Genomic DNA, 16,867 nt, shown 5'->3' on the forward strand with positions numbered 1-16,867 from the left:
TTAAACCTGATTTCTTCTAATACATAAAAAGAAGATCAGATTAGTATTTATCAAATTGTTTTCTTCAGAATCTTAGGAGTTCTTGGAAGTGCTTCAAAGGAGAAAAGGAGGCCAAATGCTGATCCTTCCAGGCCTCATTCCTCCACTTCAACCAGACAGCTCCACTTTGATTAGTTTTACTGGCATTCTGTATCTTTTGTTAAACAATAATGCCACTACTGATAACACCACACACAAAAAAGTTTGGAGACCAGTGGATTGGTTTTAGTCTTTTTTTCTAGGACTAATTTCTTATGACACAATACTTCTTTGTTGACCAGATGAAATCTACATTCTACTAGCAAGTAATTCTTTGTTAAGTACCTTAAATGCCAATATTCTTGTCAGATACAACACATGAAATCCAAATACCTTAGTACAAAGTTTATGAGTTTATGAAATCTGTGTAACACAAGAAATGGGGCAATATAAACTCATCTGGAATTGAGGAAACAGGAAGGGGAAATAATGCAAGCAAGGGTACTTCAATGTTTATTTATTTTTGAGAGAGAGTGAGCGTGCATGCATGTGAGCAGGGGAAGGGCCAAGAGGGAGACACAGAATCTGAAGCAGGCTCTGGGCTCTGAACTATTAGCACAGAGCCCAATGTGGCGCTCGAACTCACAAGCTGTGATATCATGACCTGAGTCAAAGTTGAACGTTTAACTGACTGAGCCACCCAGGCACGCCCGCAAGGGCACTTCAAAAACAAAGTACAGCCTACTTATTTGACCCCAAAGTACAAAGTTGCCTGTGCCGTACTTATATTTTTGTCACATCTCCTTTAATAGACTATATGCTATTTGAGGACAAGATTTCATTTTAATCATCTTTGTAACCATAATGTACAATTATACAATTATGGTACAGAAGACAAGAAAACAAATGGGATGGATAAAACATATAAGATGTGTTTAGAATAGATAAATAAGTTACTATGAAGTGGAGCCTGCATGTACCTAAACAAATGGACAGAGACAGCAGGACAAAAAGGGACACAAGATTCAAGAGGCACTAAATATATGAGGCACATATAAAATACATAGGACATATTACATATACACAAGGCATTCAACATTAATGAGAACTTGAATAAGCCACTCACTGGTGACATCCTTTTGTCCTCTGCCGAATAAAACCATCTAATAGGGTAATGAGTGAGTGAATGCTACTAGCCATTGTACCTGCCCCTCTGCCTCTCCGAATAGAGCAAATTTGTGTGACAGACCCAGGCACCTTCTGTCCTTGTACCCCCTTGATCAGCTCTAGTACTTATAACTGCACTATCAGCAGAGAGAGGGATGCAGGACATATGAACCCAGGAATTAAGAAGTATGGCATTTCCAGCCTGCCCATTTCCACCCTATCCTTTATGTTCTCACCTATCCTATTTCTTTCCCTTTGCTTCTTGCCCTGAGTTTTGAATTTGATTCAATAAACCATGTGACTTGGGCATCTTAATTTGGGATGCAAGCCTTTCTGCTCTGTGACCCCTAGGATAGCTTGCCTGGGAATATACTTAGAAGTTACCATTGCATCAGGGAGCCTGGGTGGCTCAGTCGGTTAAGCGTCCGACTTTAGCTCAGGTCATCATCTCACAGCTCATGGGTTTGAGCCCCGCATCGGGCTCTGTGCTGACAGCTCAGAGTCTGGAGCCTGCTTCATATTCTGTGTCTCCCTCGCTCTCTGCCCCTCCCCCGCTCATGCTCTGTCTCTCTCAAAAATAAATGAAAACATTAAAAAAAAAAAAAGTTACCATTCCATCAAGCTAATTTCCCACATTCATGGTGTCTTGCAGAGTGCCTTGTCCATAGCCCTAACAAAAACACCTCATAATTCCACCTGCAGCAACTTTTATTACTAAACAAGTTCTTAAATCTTCCTAATTCCCAAATAAGTAGACTGTTACATGATTTCAGTACCATCTCTCTTACCTGTAAGACAGTACTGTCTGCAAAGCCAAAGCCATCCTTCAACAAGGCTGTGATGTAACTGAGATCCATGCATAGGAAAGGACTGCCTGAGGCGAAGTTTTCCAAGTTATCACACACTGAAAGGGAGAGAGTGAAGAGTGGAATTCAAGTTTGAGGCTAACTGACAAGTGTAGGATTTTCTCAAAATACACACTTAGGATAAGCAAAGCAGAATACTCCATTTGGCTAGCACCTGGGAGTCTTAAAGACTACAACTGTGCACTGACAACCTCTGTAAGGCCACGGTGTTTAAGAATTTGCACATTTCTGATGTCACATCTTCTTTACTCAAAGGTGCCTGGGATCCTGGTTTATTTGCTAAATTTCTATTATCTGTTGTTGGGGCTTAATTCAACTAAGTCCCTTACCTATTATTAATGCTAAGGCCCAGAAGACAGAGAAATACCAGTAGCCCTACTTTGGGGCCAGTGGATAAGAGCATTTATCTGTATTCCCATGGATGCTCTCAAAGAAGCCCTTGTGGCTATTTCCCATATATTTTGGTGCTCAGTATTTCATTAACACTGATAGCACTATTTCAATTAAAAAAAAAAAAAAAAAAGCGCGCCATACATAAAAATAAACTCAAAGTAGATTAAATACCTAAATGTGAGACCTAAAACTGTAAAACTCTTAAAACAGACAGGAATCTCTTGGACATGGGCCTTAGCAACATATTTATGGATATATCTCCCCAGGCAAGGGAAACAAAAACAAAAATAAACTCTTGGGACTACATCAAATTAAAAACCTTTTGCAAAGCAAAGGAAACCATTGACAAAACAAAAAGGCAACTTACTGAATAGAAGATATTTGCAAATGGTACACCCAGTAAGGGGCTGTATCCAAAATATACAAAGAACTTACACAACTCGACACCAAAGAAACAGACAATCCTATTTAAAAATGGGCAAAGGCACTCCATTTATGGTAACTTGATATCACAGCAAGAGAAAACTGATACAACAGGGTTCTTAGGTGGCTCAGTGGGTTAAGCATCCGACTTTGGATCAGGTCATGATCTCCTGGTTCTGCGTTTGAGCCCTGTGTCAGGTTCTGTGCTGACAACTCAGAACCTAGGGTCTACTTTGGATTCTGTGTGTGCCTCTCCTCTGCCCCTCCCCTCCCCCCTCTCTCTCAAAAATAAACGTTAAAAAAAAAAAACAGATACAGCTTATTTTTCTTTAGTGACGATTTAATACAGTTTGACATTAACTTTTATATATAAAGTGTTCATAATTTTAGGACTGTTTTATATGCTAGTGTTATTGGCCTTTACCTATTTTATTTTTATTATCTATTTATAATGCTGCAAATAATGTTAAGTTTATTATTCCATCCATTAACTTTACAGATGATGCCTTTTCCCATATATAAATTTTGTTTTATTTTCAATCACGTCAACCTCTACCATCATTTTTAATGCAGTCTCAATCTTAAAACTTGTCTAAATAATCTAATTTTATCACATGTAGTCATACTTCCATATAATTTTCAAATGTTTAAAATTTATGTTTTAGTATTTCATGCAATATGTGAATTGTACAAAAAAGTATAATTTGCTTATATTATCCACTTTAGGAGAAATACATCTTTACTAAACTATTTGAAAAAGAAAATGGGCAAAGGAACTGAATAGACATTCTTCCAAGGAAAACATACAGATATCCAACAGACACGTGAAAAGATGCTCACTTCTTACTAGACATGTTGCAAGAGGCAAGGGAAACAAAAGCAAAAATGAACTATTGGGACTTCATCAAGATAAGTGAAGGAAACAATCAACAAAACTAAAAGGGAGCCTACAGAATGGGAGAAGATACCTGCAAATGACATCCCCAATAAAGGGTTAGTATCCAAAATCTATAAAGAATTTATCAAACTCAACACCCAAACACCAAATAATCCAGTTAAGAAATGGGCAGAAGACATGAATAGACATTTTCCCAAAGAAGACATCCAGATGGCTGACAGACACATGAAAAGATGCTCAACATCGCTCATCAGTGAAATACAAATCAAAACCATGATGAGATAACTCACACCTGTCAGAATGGCTAAAATTAACAACACAAGAAATAACAACTGTTGGCAAGGATGCAGAGGAAGGGTGGGAATGCAAACTGGTACAGCCACTCCGGACAACAGTATAGAGGTTCCTCAAAAGGTTAAAAATAGAACTGCCTTATGATCCAGCAGTTGTACTCCTAGGTATTTACCCAAAGAATACAAAAATACTAATTCGAAGGGATACATGCACCCCAATCTTATAGCAGCATTATCTACAATACCCAAATTATGGAAACAGCCCAAATGTCCACTGACCTATGAGTGGATAAAGATGATGTGAGATATATATATATATATATCACACACACATCTATATAATAGAGTATTACTCAGCCATCAAAAAGAATGAAATCTTGCCATTTATAATGACATGATGGAGCTACAGAGTATTACGCTAAGTGAAGTAAGTCAGTCAGAAAAAGACAAATATCATAGGATTTCACTTATACGTGGAACTTAAGAAACACAACAGATGAACATATGGGAGAGGGTAAAAAAAAGAGAGAGGGAAACAAACCATAAGAGACTTTTATGGGTCAGAGGGTTGATGGAGGGAGGTGGGTGGGGGATGGGCTAGATGGGTGATGGATACTAAGGAGGGCACTTATTACGATGAGGATGGGGTGTTGTATGTAAGTGATGAATCACTGAATTCTACTCCTGAAACCAATATTGCACTGTATGTTAATTAACTACAGTTTAAATTAAAATTTGAAAAGAAAAAAGAAAAGATGCTCAACATAACTCATCACCAGGGAAATACATATCAAAACCATAATGAGGTATCACTTCACACCAATCAGAATGGCTAATATCAAAAAAGAAATAGGAAGTGTTAGCAAGGATGCAGAGAGAAGGGAACCCTCATGTACTGTTGGTAGGGATGTAAACTGGCAGTGCTACTGTGGATAATATATGGAGGTTCCTCAAAAAATTAAAAATAGAAATACCATATGATCTAGTAATTCTTTTACTGCTTATTTACCCAAAGAAAATGAAAACACTAATTCAAAAAGATATAAGCACCCCTGTATACTGTAGCATTATTTACAACAGCCAACTTATGGAAGCAGCCCAAGTGTCCACTGGTAGATGAATGGATAAGAAGAGGTGGTGTGCGTGTGCACACACACCAATGGAATATTACTCAGCCATAAAAAAAGAATATCTTGCCACTTGGGACAACATGAACAGACCTAGAGGGTATTATGCTAAGTCACACAGATATGATTTCACTTATATGTAGAATTCAAAACAACCCAAGACAAATGAACAAATAAAGAAAAAACTGAACTCTTAAATAGACAGAACTGGTTGTTGCCAGAGGGGAGATAGGTGGGGGAATGGGCAAAATAGATGAAGGAGATTAAGAGGTACAAAATTCTAGCCGTAAAATAAATAAGTCACAGAGATGAAAATTACACAACAGGGAATACACTCAACAGTACTGTATAATGTTGTACGGAGACAGATCATGACTATATTATCGTGGTGAGCACTGGGTAATGTACAGAATTGTTGAATCTATATGTTGTACACCTAAAACTGATATAAAATTGTATGTCAATTATACTTCAATAATAGGGGGAAAAAAGGAAGAAAGGAAGAAATATAGAAAGAAGAAGGGGCGCCTGGGTGGCGCAGTCGGTTAAGCGTCCGACTTCAGCCAGGTCACGATCTCACGGTCCGGGAGTTCGAGCCCCACGTCAGGCTCTGGGCTGATGGCTCAGAGCCTGGAGCCTGTTTCCGATTCTGTGTCTCCCTCTCTCTCTGCCCCTCCCCCGTTCATGCTCTGTCTCTCTCTGTCCCAAAAATAAATAAACGTTGAAAAAAAAAAAGTTAAAAAAAAAGAAAGAAGAAAAGGTTTTCATCATTTCCCCAAAGCTTCTTGTATTCCCATGGTTTTCTATGCCACTTGATGCTTTTAACTTCTGGCAAAAACATGAAACCAGCCTTCTGAGCGGCTTTCTGCTGACTGTGGTGCTTTGGGTCACTTTAAGGTCATTAGAGTTGGCAGGCACAGCCTCATGGACTCGCCTTCAAGGGTTCCCACTGGCACTTACCTTCCCTTGCTTTTCTTTCAAAATCTTCAACTTTTAAAACACCCCCTGTTTCATAATCTAAAATGAAACAGTAGCTGATGTCAAAAAGCCTTCAAGGAAACATAAGGAAATTCATCCTAGTGAAATTTATAATAATGAAAAACTAAAGTAAATTTTTACTAGAAGTAAAATTTCCAACATTACAAGATGGGATAAACAAACATGACATATCCATACAACACAATCTATGTGTCTAATTCATTTATAATTATTCTATGTATATTTAACCACAATAAAAAATGACCTATTAAAAAAACCCAGAAAATAGGAAATTAACTCATATCTCAGGCCATGACAGATCACATACATACATTCATTCACAGAACCAACAAAAAGCAGTACTATTGTGATAAGAAAATAAAAGTTATAAAGGGGGAGGAGAAAACTTTTTGGGGTAATGGATATATTATTTTGAATTTGTTGATGGCTTAATGGGTATACACATATGTCAAAACAATAAATTATAAACTTTAAATATTCACATTTTATGTTGATTATACCTCAATAAAAATGTAAAAAAAAAAAAAGATTTCATATGTATTTGCTTAGGCCACTTTCTAGCTCCAAAAGATTCTAAATCATATTCATCCTTCCATTGCAGTGACTAAGGTCATTCAATAGCCAGCAATGGAGAAGAAGTAAGGTGATCACTCATGATGAAGCATTTAAAATTCTCCTTTTCTCCCTTTCCCTTCCCCACCACAGGTTTGCCCAGCTTCCTCCCTAGACTGATACCTGGAGTAAACTTACCAATCATGTCTGTGTCAACAGCACGATCATAATAGTAAGAGAAAGCATAGAAGGAACTTCTCTGGACCTCATCTGGCTGGTGAAGTTTTCCTTGGACCACCCTCAGCACTTCAGTGTAGCAGGGCTCAAAGCCCATTTCCCCTGCCAGGGCAAGAGTGTACAGGCACAATGTGAGAAAAATAAGAGCTCTCTGGAGCCAACAAAGAAACAGCAGGAGGATCAATGGAAGCAGATGCTGGGGCTGAGGACAAAGGGCTTACAAAGCTGAGCAAACTTCCACAGTCCTGTCACTCTGGAGGAAAGGTACCTGCTTCCCCATGGCAGCTCCCCTCCCTAACCCGTGTTCACCAAAATAGCCATACCTAACCTGAAGCTACTGCCTAGCCTTACATGCCATGGTATTCATGAGGAGCATCCAGAAGGCTCACCTGCTTCCTTCACTGGAAAAATTGAGTTTTTTATCTTGACTTTAAGGTCTCTGCTTTTTATAATACCTGAGATGAATTCTTTTTCTCATGGTCTCAGTTTTAAATGTATATAATATTATTTAAAAAGCTAAACAATGGGGCGCCTGGCTGGCTCAGTTGGCTAAGAGGTTGACTCTTGATTTTGGCTCAGATCAGGAGATCAATCCCTGCATCAGGTCCTGTGCTAACAGTGTTGAGCCTGCTTGAGATTCTCTTTCTCTCCTTCTCTCTCTGCCCCTCTCATACTCATGCGGTTTCTGTCTCTCTCAAAATAAATACACTTAAAAAATAAACTTTAAAAAAGTAAAAAAAGGGGCTCCTGGGTGGCTTAGTCAGTTAAGCGTCCGACTTTGGCTCAGGTGATGATCTCGCAGTCCGTGGGTTCGAGCCCCACGTCGGGCTCTGTGCTGACAGCTCAGAGCCTGGAGCCTGTTTCAGATTGTGTGTCTCCCTCTTTCTCTGACCCTCCCCTGTTCATGCTCTCTGTCTCAAAAATAAATAAATGTTTAAAAAAAATTTTTTTAAGTAAAAAAATAAAATAAAAAGCTAAACATTAACTGAATTTGAAATAGTGTTCCTCCTTGCTGAGGGCATCAGACCTAGGTTAAGAACAGGCTTCTAATGGGTCTACAACACTTGGGCAGGGAAAGAGCAGGACAGAGAGACAGTGCCTTGTTCACTGTCACTTCATACTATTCCTTAAAGGCATACCAAGATCTATTTGGAATGAGTCCCTGCAAAAGACAAGCTTCTCTTAAGTTCTGAAAAACATCTCCTGTGGGACTTTTCCAGACTTCTACTGTAAAGGTAATTTCAACCAGTGAAAAAACATCACTTGCCTTCTTTGTTGCCACCATAATGGTATTTCACGCCCCCAAAGATCCACTCTGCCTCCAACCATCTTGGTAGACAGGCACTTCTGAAAGTGTGTCCATCAATCCCTGAAAGAAGCCAGACCACGAAGTAAGAAGCAAGGGTGTGTGTACGTGTGGGAGAGAGAGAGACAGAGAGATAGAATGTGTGAAAGACACATGCACACACAAATGCAAGAAGACAGTAAGGTTGAAAGGAATTACCAAAGTAGGTAGTTCCATGACTGGGTCCTATGACGGGAATTCTTAACTCAGGGTTCATAGATGGGCTTTGTGGGGTTGGTGAACCTCCTGAAACTATAAATTTTTGTGCATATGTGTATTTGGCAGAAAGGTTCATGGTTTTTATCACATCTCAAAGAAACCCAAAACCTACAATGGAATATGTTCCCTCCTTTCTAAAAAAAAAAAAGGTAGGGGCACCTGGGTGGCTCAGTCAGTTAAGCTCCGACTTCATCTCAGGTCATGATCTCATGGTTTGTGGGTTCTAGCCTTGTGTCGGGCTCTATACTGACAGCTCAGAGCCTGGAGCCTGCTTCGGATTCTATGTCTCCCTCTCTCTCTGCCCCACCCCCCCAAATAAATAAACATTAAAAAAAGAATTTTTAAAAAAAAAAATTTAAAAAGGTAAAAAATACGCTTCTACTTTTCTCACAGTAATAGTTTACTGCGAGCCAGGAAGGCACAATAGAAAGTACATTAAATGCAAAATCTCAGATAAAGGGAGGAAAGAGGCACAGAAAGGTTACCTAACTTGCCCAAAATCAAAAGGCTGGCTGAAGCCAGTTCTACCTGACCCCAAAAGCTGAGATCTTAAATGTTCAACCACATTGAAAGAGATGAATAAAGTTGTTCAGTTATTCCATCTTGCAAGTGGACTGCACCCTTGCAGTGGGTGCTTCTTGCAAGCGGACTGCTTCCTGCACCCCCCACGTAAAACTAACGGCTTGAAAAAGCTTCTGCCAAATTCACTCTTCAAACCTTGAATTTCTGCTCACTTCAGCCTTCTGGTCACAGGCTGTTCCCCCTATATATATAGCCTTCATTCCAGAAATCGCTAATAATATATACCAAAACTACTGAACACAACATAAAGTAGAAAAGAAATTTGCTATTATTAGGTCCAGTATACAACACATGCTTCCTAATTTGGCGTAAAGCTTTCCTCCACAGAATCACTGTCAAGAAAGGGGAAAGGCAAGCTGAATACTGGTGTCATTCTCACCATACCCCAACCAGCATAGGTACCCAGACGAACCTTCTGTTTCCAGGGCTCCCAGGGTTGCTAGTCTTGCAGCTTTTAATCCAAATCCCAAGTAACTGTAAAATATAGGATTGACTAATTTCATGTTGGTCCTGAAGCTCTCCAACCTAAAGCTACCTCTTTCCAAAGTAGCATGGTTTCTGTGTCTCCCTCTGAGGGAGGAAAACCTCGTTCTCTGCAACCTCTTCATCTTGTGTGGACAAGTGGTAATTTCTGCAGTTTAGATCAAGGCCATCCAGAACTTTCCATGCCTATGATTTAAAGGCCAGAGATAGTGACACTTCGTACAGTCCGACCTTGGGAATCATCCCCAGAAAAGCTCTCATTATCTTAGCTTCCAGCCCCAATGTGATCAAATCCACGGCCAGATTTAGAACATCTGAAAGCAAACTCAAAGGAATTGGTACAGAGCTTTGGCTGAAGTTTCTCCAAGTGTTCTCTCTACAGAAAACTTTTAACTCTTTAAGTTATACACTTCTGAGGCCAAGAATGGAGAAATCTCTTGGGTCCTTGAGCTATGGTTTCAGTTATTAGACCTTTGCGGATTGGCAAAAACTTTGTGAGGCTGGTCAGATGCAGTAACAGATGTGAAAATGCTTTGGAAAGTTAGGAGAATCATACAACATGAAATATTATTCCTCCATGTCCCCCTCCTCACCTATGTGTATAGAGCTTATAAGTGCTGTTAAACATCTCAAATGAAGTGAGGTAGCCCCTAGGGGTTTGTTCCAGGGTCTTCTGCAAATCAGAAAAAGCAAAAAGACTATTCAGGATCTGCAAGCGTTTGGAGGTGTTACCACCACGATCCCTGTCCCTCCCCCAAGAAATCAGAAAAGAAACACAGACTAAGCTGCTAATCTCAAAGGGATGGAGGAATCAAAGGGACTCTGAACAATGAGAGAGCAAGGGGAAGTACACCCAGTTATTAACTGACTCCACTCAGACTATTTGTGGTAGAGCTGCTGTCCTAAAATGGGGTACCACTTTCTTGGCACCATGATATGCTTGCCAAGTGGGTTGCTAACCAGGCCTTCATATAAATGACTCACCTTAAACTGGGGTAGGAATGTGATTTGGGTGGAGGCCCCCCCGAGATCCAGGGTCCCCACAGTTTCCCGGCTCTGGCCATGCAGCTGACCTGTGAATGAAAGCCAGCTCTGAATATCTTCTGCTTCCTGGACAGCTCAACACTCCTCTGTCCGCAATCTCTGTCCTGCTCTTGTATATTGCAGGTGTTTCATAAGTATTCCACTGCTCCCTGGTCCCGAAGGGTATAGGTGAATGCTAACCTAGAAGGATTCTTGCTGTAGCTGAGGCCTTGAAGACAGGTATAAACAGTAACTTCTTATAGTTTCCTTCCTTCCTTTCTTTTTTTTTTTAAAGCACAATACAAGCAAAATGGGATTTTTTTTGCTCGGACCCTCATGTGAAACCCAGTTAATATCTTAGAATAAACTTGAGAATGTATTACCTGTCAGAAAATTCACAGTAACCCAAGCTAATATACCTGAAAGACAGAGAAAAACAAGGATTACATCTCAAGAGCATTTTTCCCTAATCTTCCTCGACCCCAGTTTTGTTTTTTTTCTCTAAATTTTGTGTCTAAAACACGTATTCCTTCTCCCTGTCCTTCAATTTCCTGTTATCCCATCCCTCCTTGTGTGTTTCTCCTCATTTAGTTCCTTTTACTTCAGCACCTCCACCTCTGTTCCCAGTTCCTTTAATCAAAATATTTATTAACCCTGGCCCGCTCCCCCCAGAACATGTACTAACACCTCTCCCACCTTCATAAGATCCATCCATGATGCTAACACTGTCATTTGGTACCAGGAAAGGTGACTTCTTGAAGATTTCTCTTACCTAAAGAAAAAGGGAAAAAACCTGGATTCCCTAAGGCAAATAAAGATTTCTATACTTTGGCTATATCATATAAGGTTTAGAAAACTACACTCTTCATTTCCCTAAATAAAATTTTAGAACACATTTCTTATTTATTTATTTATTTATTTATTTATTTATTTATTTATTTATAAAGAGAGAGAGAGAGAGAATGAGCAGAGGAAGGGCAGAGAAAGGGGCACAGAGGATCCAAAGCGGACTCTGAGATCGGCTCTGTGCTGACAGCAGAAAGCCCAATGTGGGGCTTGAATTCACAACCCCTGAGATCATGAGCTGAGCCGAAGTTGGACGCTTAACTGACTAAACCACCCAGGCACCCCTAGCAGAACTCATTCCTTTTCTCTAAAAAACCAGAGAAGGGAACTACACAAACTATTGTCGGTTTCTTGTAAAAACAAAAACACAGGGATTACTCTGACTTGAAAGTAAATCTCAACCAGGGGAACCTGGGTGGCTCAGTGGGTTAAGTGTCTGACTTCAGCTCAGGTCAGGATCTTAAGGTTTGTGAGTTTGAGCCTCACATTGGGCTCTGTATTGACAGCACAGAGCCTGCTTGGATCCTCTGTCTCCCTCTCTCTCTGCCCCTCCCCTGCTCATGCTCTCTCTCAAAAATAAACATAAAAATTTTTTTAAAATAAATAAATCTCAACCGCTGTCTACATTTATAGGTGAACTGGACCTAAGAAAGGGCATACATTTGACTCTTTCAGCTCAAATTAGGATCCTGTAATTTTTTTAAAAAAACACCTTATTAATTTTGCCCGGGCACACTGGAGGCTAAGAGGACTTTTTCCCACTTCATTTCTTAGATGACAAGATAAACGGATGGTAGAGAAGAGTTGGGCCTGGGCAGCTCCTGAGGCTACAGAAACATTTCTTCTGCTCTCCCATCAAATTCTGCAGGTCTTTGCCCTTGCGGGTAAAGAGGACTCATGTCCACAGGCTGGAGTACTCTGCTATCAGCCCCTGTTAGATTCTGGAACATGGCTGAGGCCTCAAGAGTCCAGAGACCCCAGGTCTAGACTTATTTATCCTATTTTAGGAAATGGGAATTAATATCTTTCACACACTCTTGACTCTCCACAAATAGAGGTCAATTATATGGGTGTTATGTCTTATATTTTTTTTTATATGATTATCATATAAAAAGGGCAGAGGGAGGCAGAGGGAGACTTCCAAACAGGAATAGAAGGAACTCTGGTCTACTGGCTGTTTTAATTCCTGATAGGATGAAACACTTTATGTGGTGACCTCTGGACCCTGTTTCATCCAGGAAAACCCAGTGATCTATAAACAAGTTTTTAAAGAGAAGATAGATAAGCAAACAGTAATAAACACAGAGACAGCTCTTGTCCTCTCCACTCTTCTCCCCTGCTCACAGTTTATTCTCAACACAACAGCCACAGTGTGCTTTTAAAACAGATGTCAGATGCTGCCTCTCAAGACCCTCCAATGACTTACTTCTTGGAGAAAAAGTGAAAGTTCTTACACTTGCCTTTAAGGCCCTACATAATAAACCCCTCACACCTCTCTGATCTCATCTCCTACTTCCATCACTCACTCCCTTCCAGCTATATTGACCTCCTGGATGCTGTTCCTTGAATATACCAAGCATTTTCCCTGATTTAGGCTTTTCACCTGCTATTGCTTCAGCTTGGAATATTCTTCTACAAATGTCTTGTATAGCTTGCTTCTTTACTCTTCTCAGGTCTCTGATCAAATGCATCTTATCAACAGTCTTCCCTGACCGCTCTATTAAAAATAGCATCCCTCCACACGACTACCAGCATTCCCTAGCTGCCTTCCCTTGCTTTTCTTTCTCCATAGCATCTATAGCAACTGACATACTTTGTAGTGAGTTGTTTAGTTGTTTACTTTCTGTCTCCTTGCAACCAGAATGTAAGTTCCATCACGGCATGGACTGTCATTTTTTGCTCCAGGCAGCATGTCCCTGGTAACCTCACCAATGCTCAGCACTCATATGCTGAATATAAATGAATACATGAATAAGGAATCAGGATTCAGATTCTCATGCAAACATGCTAGGCAGCTTGTCCTTGGACAAGGGACTTAAATGCTCTGTGTTGACAGTCAAAGGAAAATGGATTTTGAGCTCTGAATTACACACCGATAATATAGAATAATTTTTTGTTGTAATTTTTGTTATAATGGGATCCTACTTGTAAATATTCTTCATACATAATTTAAATCTTATTAGTCTGCATGTTTTTAAAAATAATTTTTTATTAAAACATTTTTTTTTATTTTTTAAAATGTTTATTTATTCCTTTTTGAGACAGAGAGCACACAAGCAGGGGAGGGGCAGAGAGGGAGGGAGATACAGAATTGCAAGCAGGTTCTAGGCTCTGAGCTGTCTCCAGGAGCAGAACCTGATGTGGGGTTCGAACCTATGAACCATGAGATCATGACCTGAGCCAAAGTCGGACATTCAATCAATCGAGCCACCCCAAAAAATTTTTTAATGTTTATTTTTGAGAGAAAGAGAGAGCATGAGCAGGGGAGGAGCAGAGAGGAGACACAGAATCTGAAGCAGGCTCCAGGCTCTGAGTGGTGAGCACAGAGCCTGACGCAAGGCTCAAACTCACAAGCTGTGAGATCGTGACCTGAGCCAAAGTTGGACACTTAACCAACTGAGCTACCCAGGCACCCCCCCTTCAATAATTTTTTTGAAGTTGATTTTTTATTTATTTTGAAAGAGAGAGAGAGCAAGTGGGAAAGGGGCAGAAAGAGAGGGAAGCAGAATTCCAAGCAGGCTCCGCACTATCAGCACAAAGCCCGATGCAAGACTCAACTCACAAACCACGAGATCATGACCTGAGCTGAAATCAAGAGTCGGATGCTTAACCAACTGAGCCACCCAGGCACCCCTAGAGTTTGCATGTTTTATGCAAAATAAGTATGCACAATAATGCTAAAAATACTGAGTTTAAAAAAACTTCTCTACTTAAATTTTTTACTTGAATAAGAAATTTAAATGGATGATCTTTAAAAATCTCTCACACTTAAAATTCCATGATTCTTCTCAAAAGCTTTATGCTGAGATGCTACTAAACAATAAATGAGTCAACCAAGAAATCAAAGAAGAGGGGCACCTGGGTGGCTCAGTTGGTTGAACATCTCTTGATTTCGGCTCAGGTCATGATCCCAGGGTCGTGGGATTGAGCCCCATGTTGGACTCCATGCTGAGTGTGGAGCCTGCTTAAGATTCTCTCCCTTTGCCCCTGTCCCCCTCTCGTGTGTGCTCTCTCTAAAATAAAAAAAATAAAAAATAATTTAAATTGAAAAAAATCAAAAAAGAAATAAAAAATTAAATGGAGACAAATGAAAATGAAAACCCAACAGTCTAAAATCTTTGGGATGTAATAGGGGCACGTGGGTGGCTCAGTCGGTTAAGTGACTGACTTCGGCTCAGGTCATGATCTCACTGTTCATGAGTTCAAGCCTTACATCAGGCTCTGTGCTGACAGCTTGAAGCCTGGAGCCTGCTTTGGATTCTGTGTCTCCCTCTGTCTCTATTCCTTCTCTGCTTGCTCTCTCTCTCTCTCTCTCTCAAAAATAAAGATAGATTAAAAAAATTTTTTTTAATCTTTGGGATGTAGCAAAAGTGGTCTAAGAGGGAAGTTTACAGCAATACAGGCCTATCTCAAGAAGCAAGAAAAATCTCAAATAAGCAACCTAACCTTATACCTAAAGAAGCTAGAAAAAGAACAAAAACCCAAAACCAGCAAAAGGAAGGAAACAGCATTAGAGCAGAAATAAATGATATAGGAAAAAAAAAACAAACAAACACATCTATGAAACCAGGAGCTGGTTCTTTGAAAAGATCAACAAAATTGATAAACCTCTAGCCAGATTCATTAAAAATAAGAAAGAGAGAGAGAGAGAAAATTCAAATAGACAAAAATACAACGAAAGAGGAGAAATAACAATTGATATCACAGAAACACAAATAAGAGATTATAAAAAATTATATGTCAACAAATTGGACAAAGAAATGGATAAATTCCTAGAAACATATAACCTCCTAATACTGAAATAGGAAGGAACAGAAAATTCAAGCATATGGATAACCAACAAAGAAACTGAATTAGTAATCAAAAAACTCCCACCAAGCAAAAGTTGAGATCAGATGGCTTCACAGGTGAATTCTACCTAATATTTAAAGAAGAATTAATACCTATTCTTTTCAAACTATTCCAAAGAATAGAAGAGGAAAAAACCTTCCAAATTCATTCTATAAGTCCAGCATTACTCTGGTACCAAAACCAGATAAAGATACCACAAAAAAAGAGAACTACAAGCCAAAATCTCTGATGGTGCAAAAATCCTCAACAAAATACTAGCAAACCAAATCCAACAATACATTAAAAAAAAAATCAAGTGGGATTTATTCCCAGGATGCAAGGGTGGTTCAATATTTGCAAATCAATCAACGTGATACATCACATCAATATCAGAAAGGATAAAAACCATGTGATCATTTCAATAGATGCAGAAAAAGCATCTGACAAAGTATAATATCCATTCATGATAAAAACCAACAACAAAGTAAGAAGTTTAGAGGGAACATACCTCAGCATAATAAAGTCCTATATGAAAAACCCACAGCACCACACTCAATGGGGAAAAACAGAGAGCTTTTCTCCCAAGATCAGGAACACGACAAAGCTGTCTACTCTTATCACTTTTATTCAACATAGTACTGGAAGTCCTAGACATGGCAATCAGACAAAATAAATACATAAAAGGTATCCAAATTGGTAAAGAAGTAAAATTTTCACTATTTGCAGATAACATGAGACTACATATAGAAAACCCTAAAGACTCCACCAAAAACTGCTAGAACTGACAAATGAATTCAGTAATGTTATAGGATATAAAATCAACGTACACAAATCATATTAATGCATATTAGTGTGCATTTCTAGATACTAATAATGAAGCAGCAGAAGGAGAATTTAAGAAAATAACTAACTCCATTTACAAATGCATCAAGAGGCACCTCGGTGGCTCAGTCGTTTGAACGTCCAACTTCAGCTCAGGTCATGATTTCATGGTTTGTGGGTTTGAGCCCCACATCAGGCTCTGTCTGTGCTGACAGCTCAGAGCCTGAAGCCTGCTTTGGATTCTGTGTTTCCCTCTCTCTCTGCCCCTCCTCAGCTTGTGCTCTATCTCTGTCTCTCAAAAATGAATAAAAGTTAAAAAAACAAATTAAAAAAATAATAAGGGGGCACCTGGGAGGCTCAGTCAGTTGAGGATCTAACTCTTGGTTTCTGCTCAGGTCATGATCCTGGGGTCATGGGATCAAGCCCCAAGTTGGACTCCATGCTGAGTGAGCATGGAGCCTGCTTAAGATATATTTTCTCTCTCTCTCTCTCTCTCTCCCCCCCCTTCCCCTCCCCCTTCTCTC

The 16,867-nt window shown here is 39.6% G+C and overlaps 1 protein-coding gene across 15 annotated transcripts in view; it reads right to left on the reverse strand.

Moving 5' to 3' along the window:
- ENTPD5 (ectonucleoside triphosphate diphosphohydrolase 5 (inactive)) overlaps positions 1-16,867 on the reverse strand; it is a 50,589-nt gene that overhangs the window by 6,205 nt on the left and 27,517 nt on the right. For 13 of the 15 annotated variants that reach the window (XM_027066147.2, XM_027066137.2, XM_027066139.2 and 10 more), the window contains 9 exons: positions 11,322-11,397; positions 11,009-11,044; positions 10,587-10,675; positions 10,196-10,275; positions 9,532-9,593; positions 8,241-8,342; positions 6,935-7,075; positions 6,146-6,202; positions 1,974-2,089 (listed from right to left, as the gene is read on the reverse strand). In XM_027066147.2, coding sequence (XP_026921948.1) covers positions 1,974-2,089; positions 6,146-6,202; positions 6,935-7,075; positions 8,241-8,342; positions 9,532-9,593; positions 10,196-10,275; positions 10,587-10,675; positions 11,009-11,044; positions 11,322-11,397 — 759 coding nt within the window. The remainder of the gene's footprint in view (positions 1-1,973; positions 2,090-6,145; positions 6,203-6,934; positions 7,076-8,240; positions 8,343-9,531; positions 9,594-10,195; positions 10,276-10,586; positions 10,676-11,008; positions 11,045-11,321; positions 11,398-16,867) is intronic. The other 2 variants (XM_053224705.1, XM_053224704.1) reach the window with 1 other exon arrangement.

This window comes from Acinonyx jubatus, chromosome B3, assembly GCF_027475565.1.
Source record: "Acinonyx jubatus isolate Ajub_Pintada_27869175 chromosome B3, VMU_Ajub_asm_v1.0, whole genome shotgun sequence".
NCBI classification, from domain to species: domain Eukaryota; kingdom Metazoa; phylum Chordata; class Mammalia; order Carnivora; family Felidae; genus Acinonyx; species Acinonyx jubatus.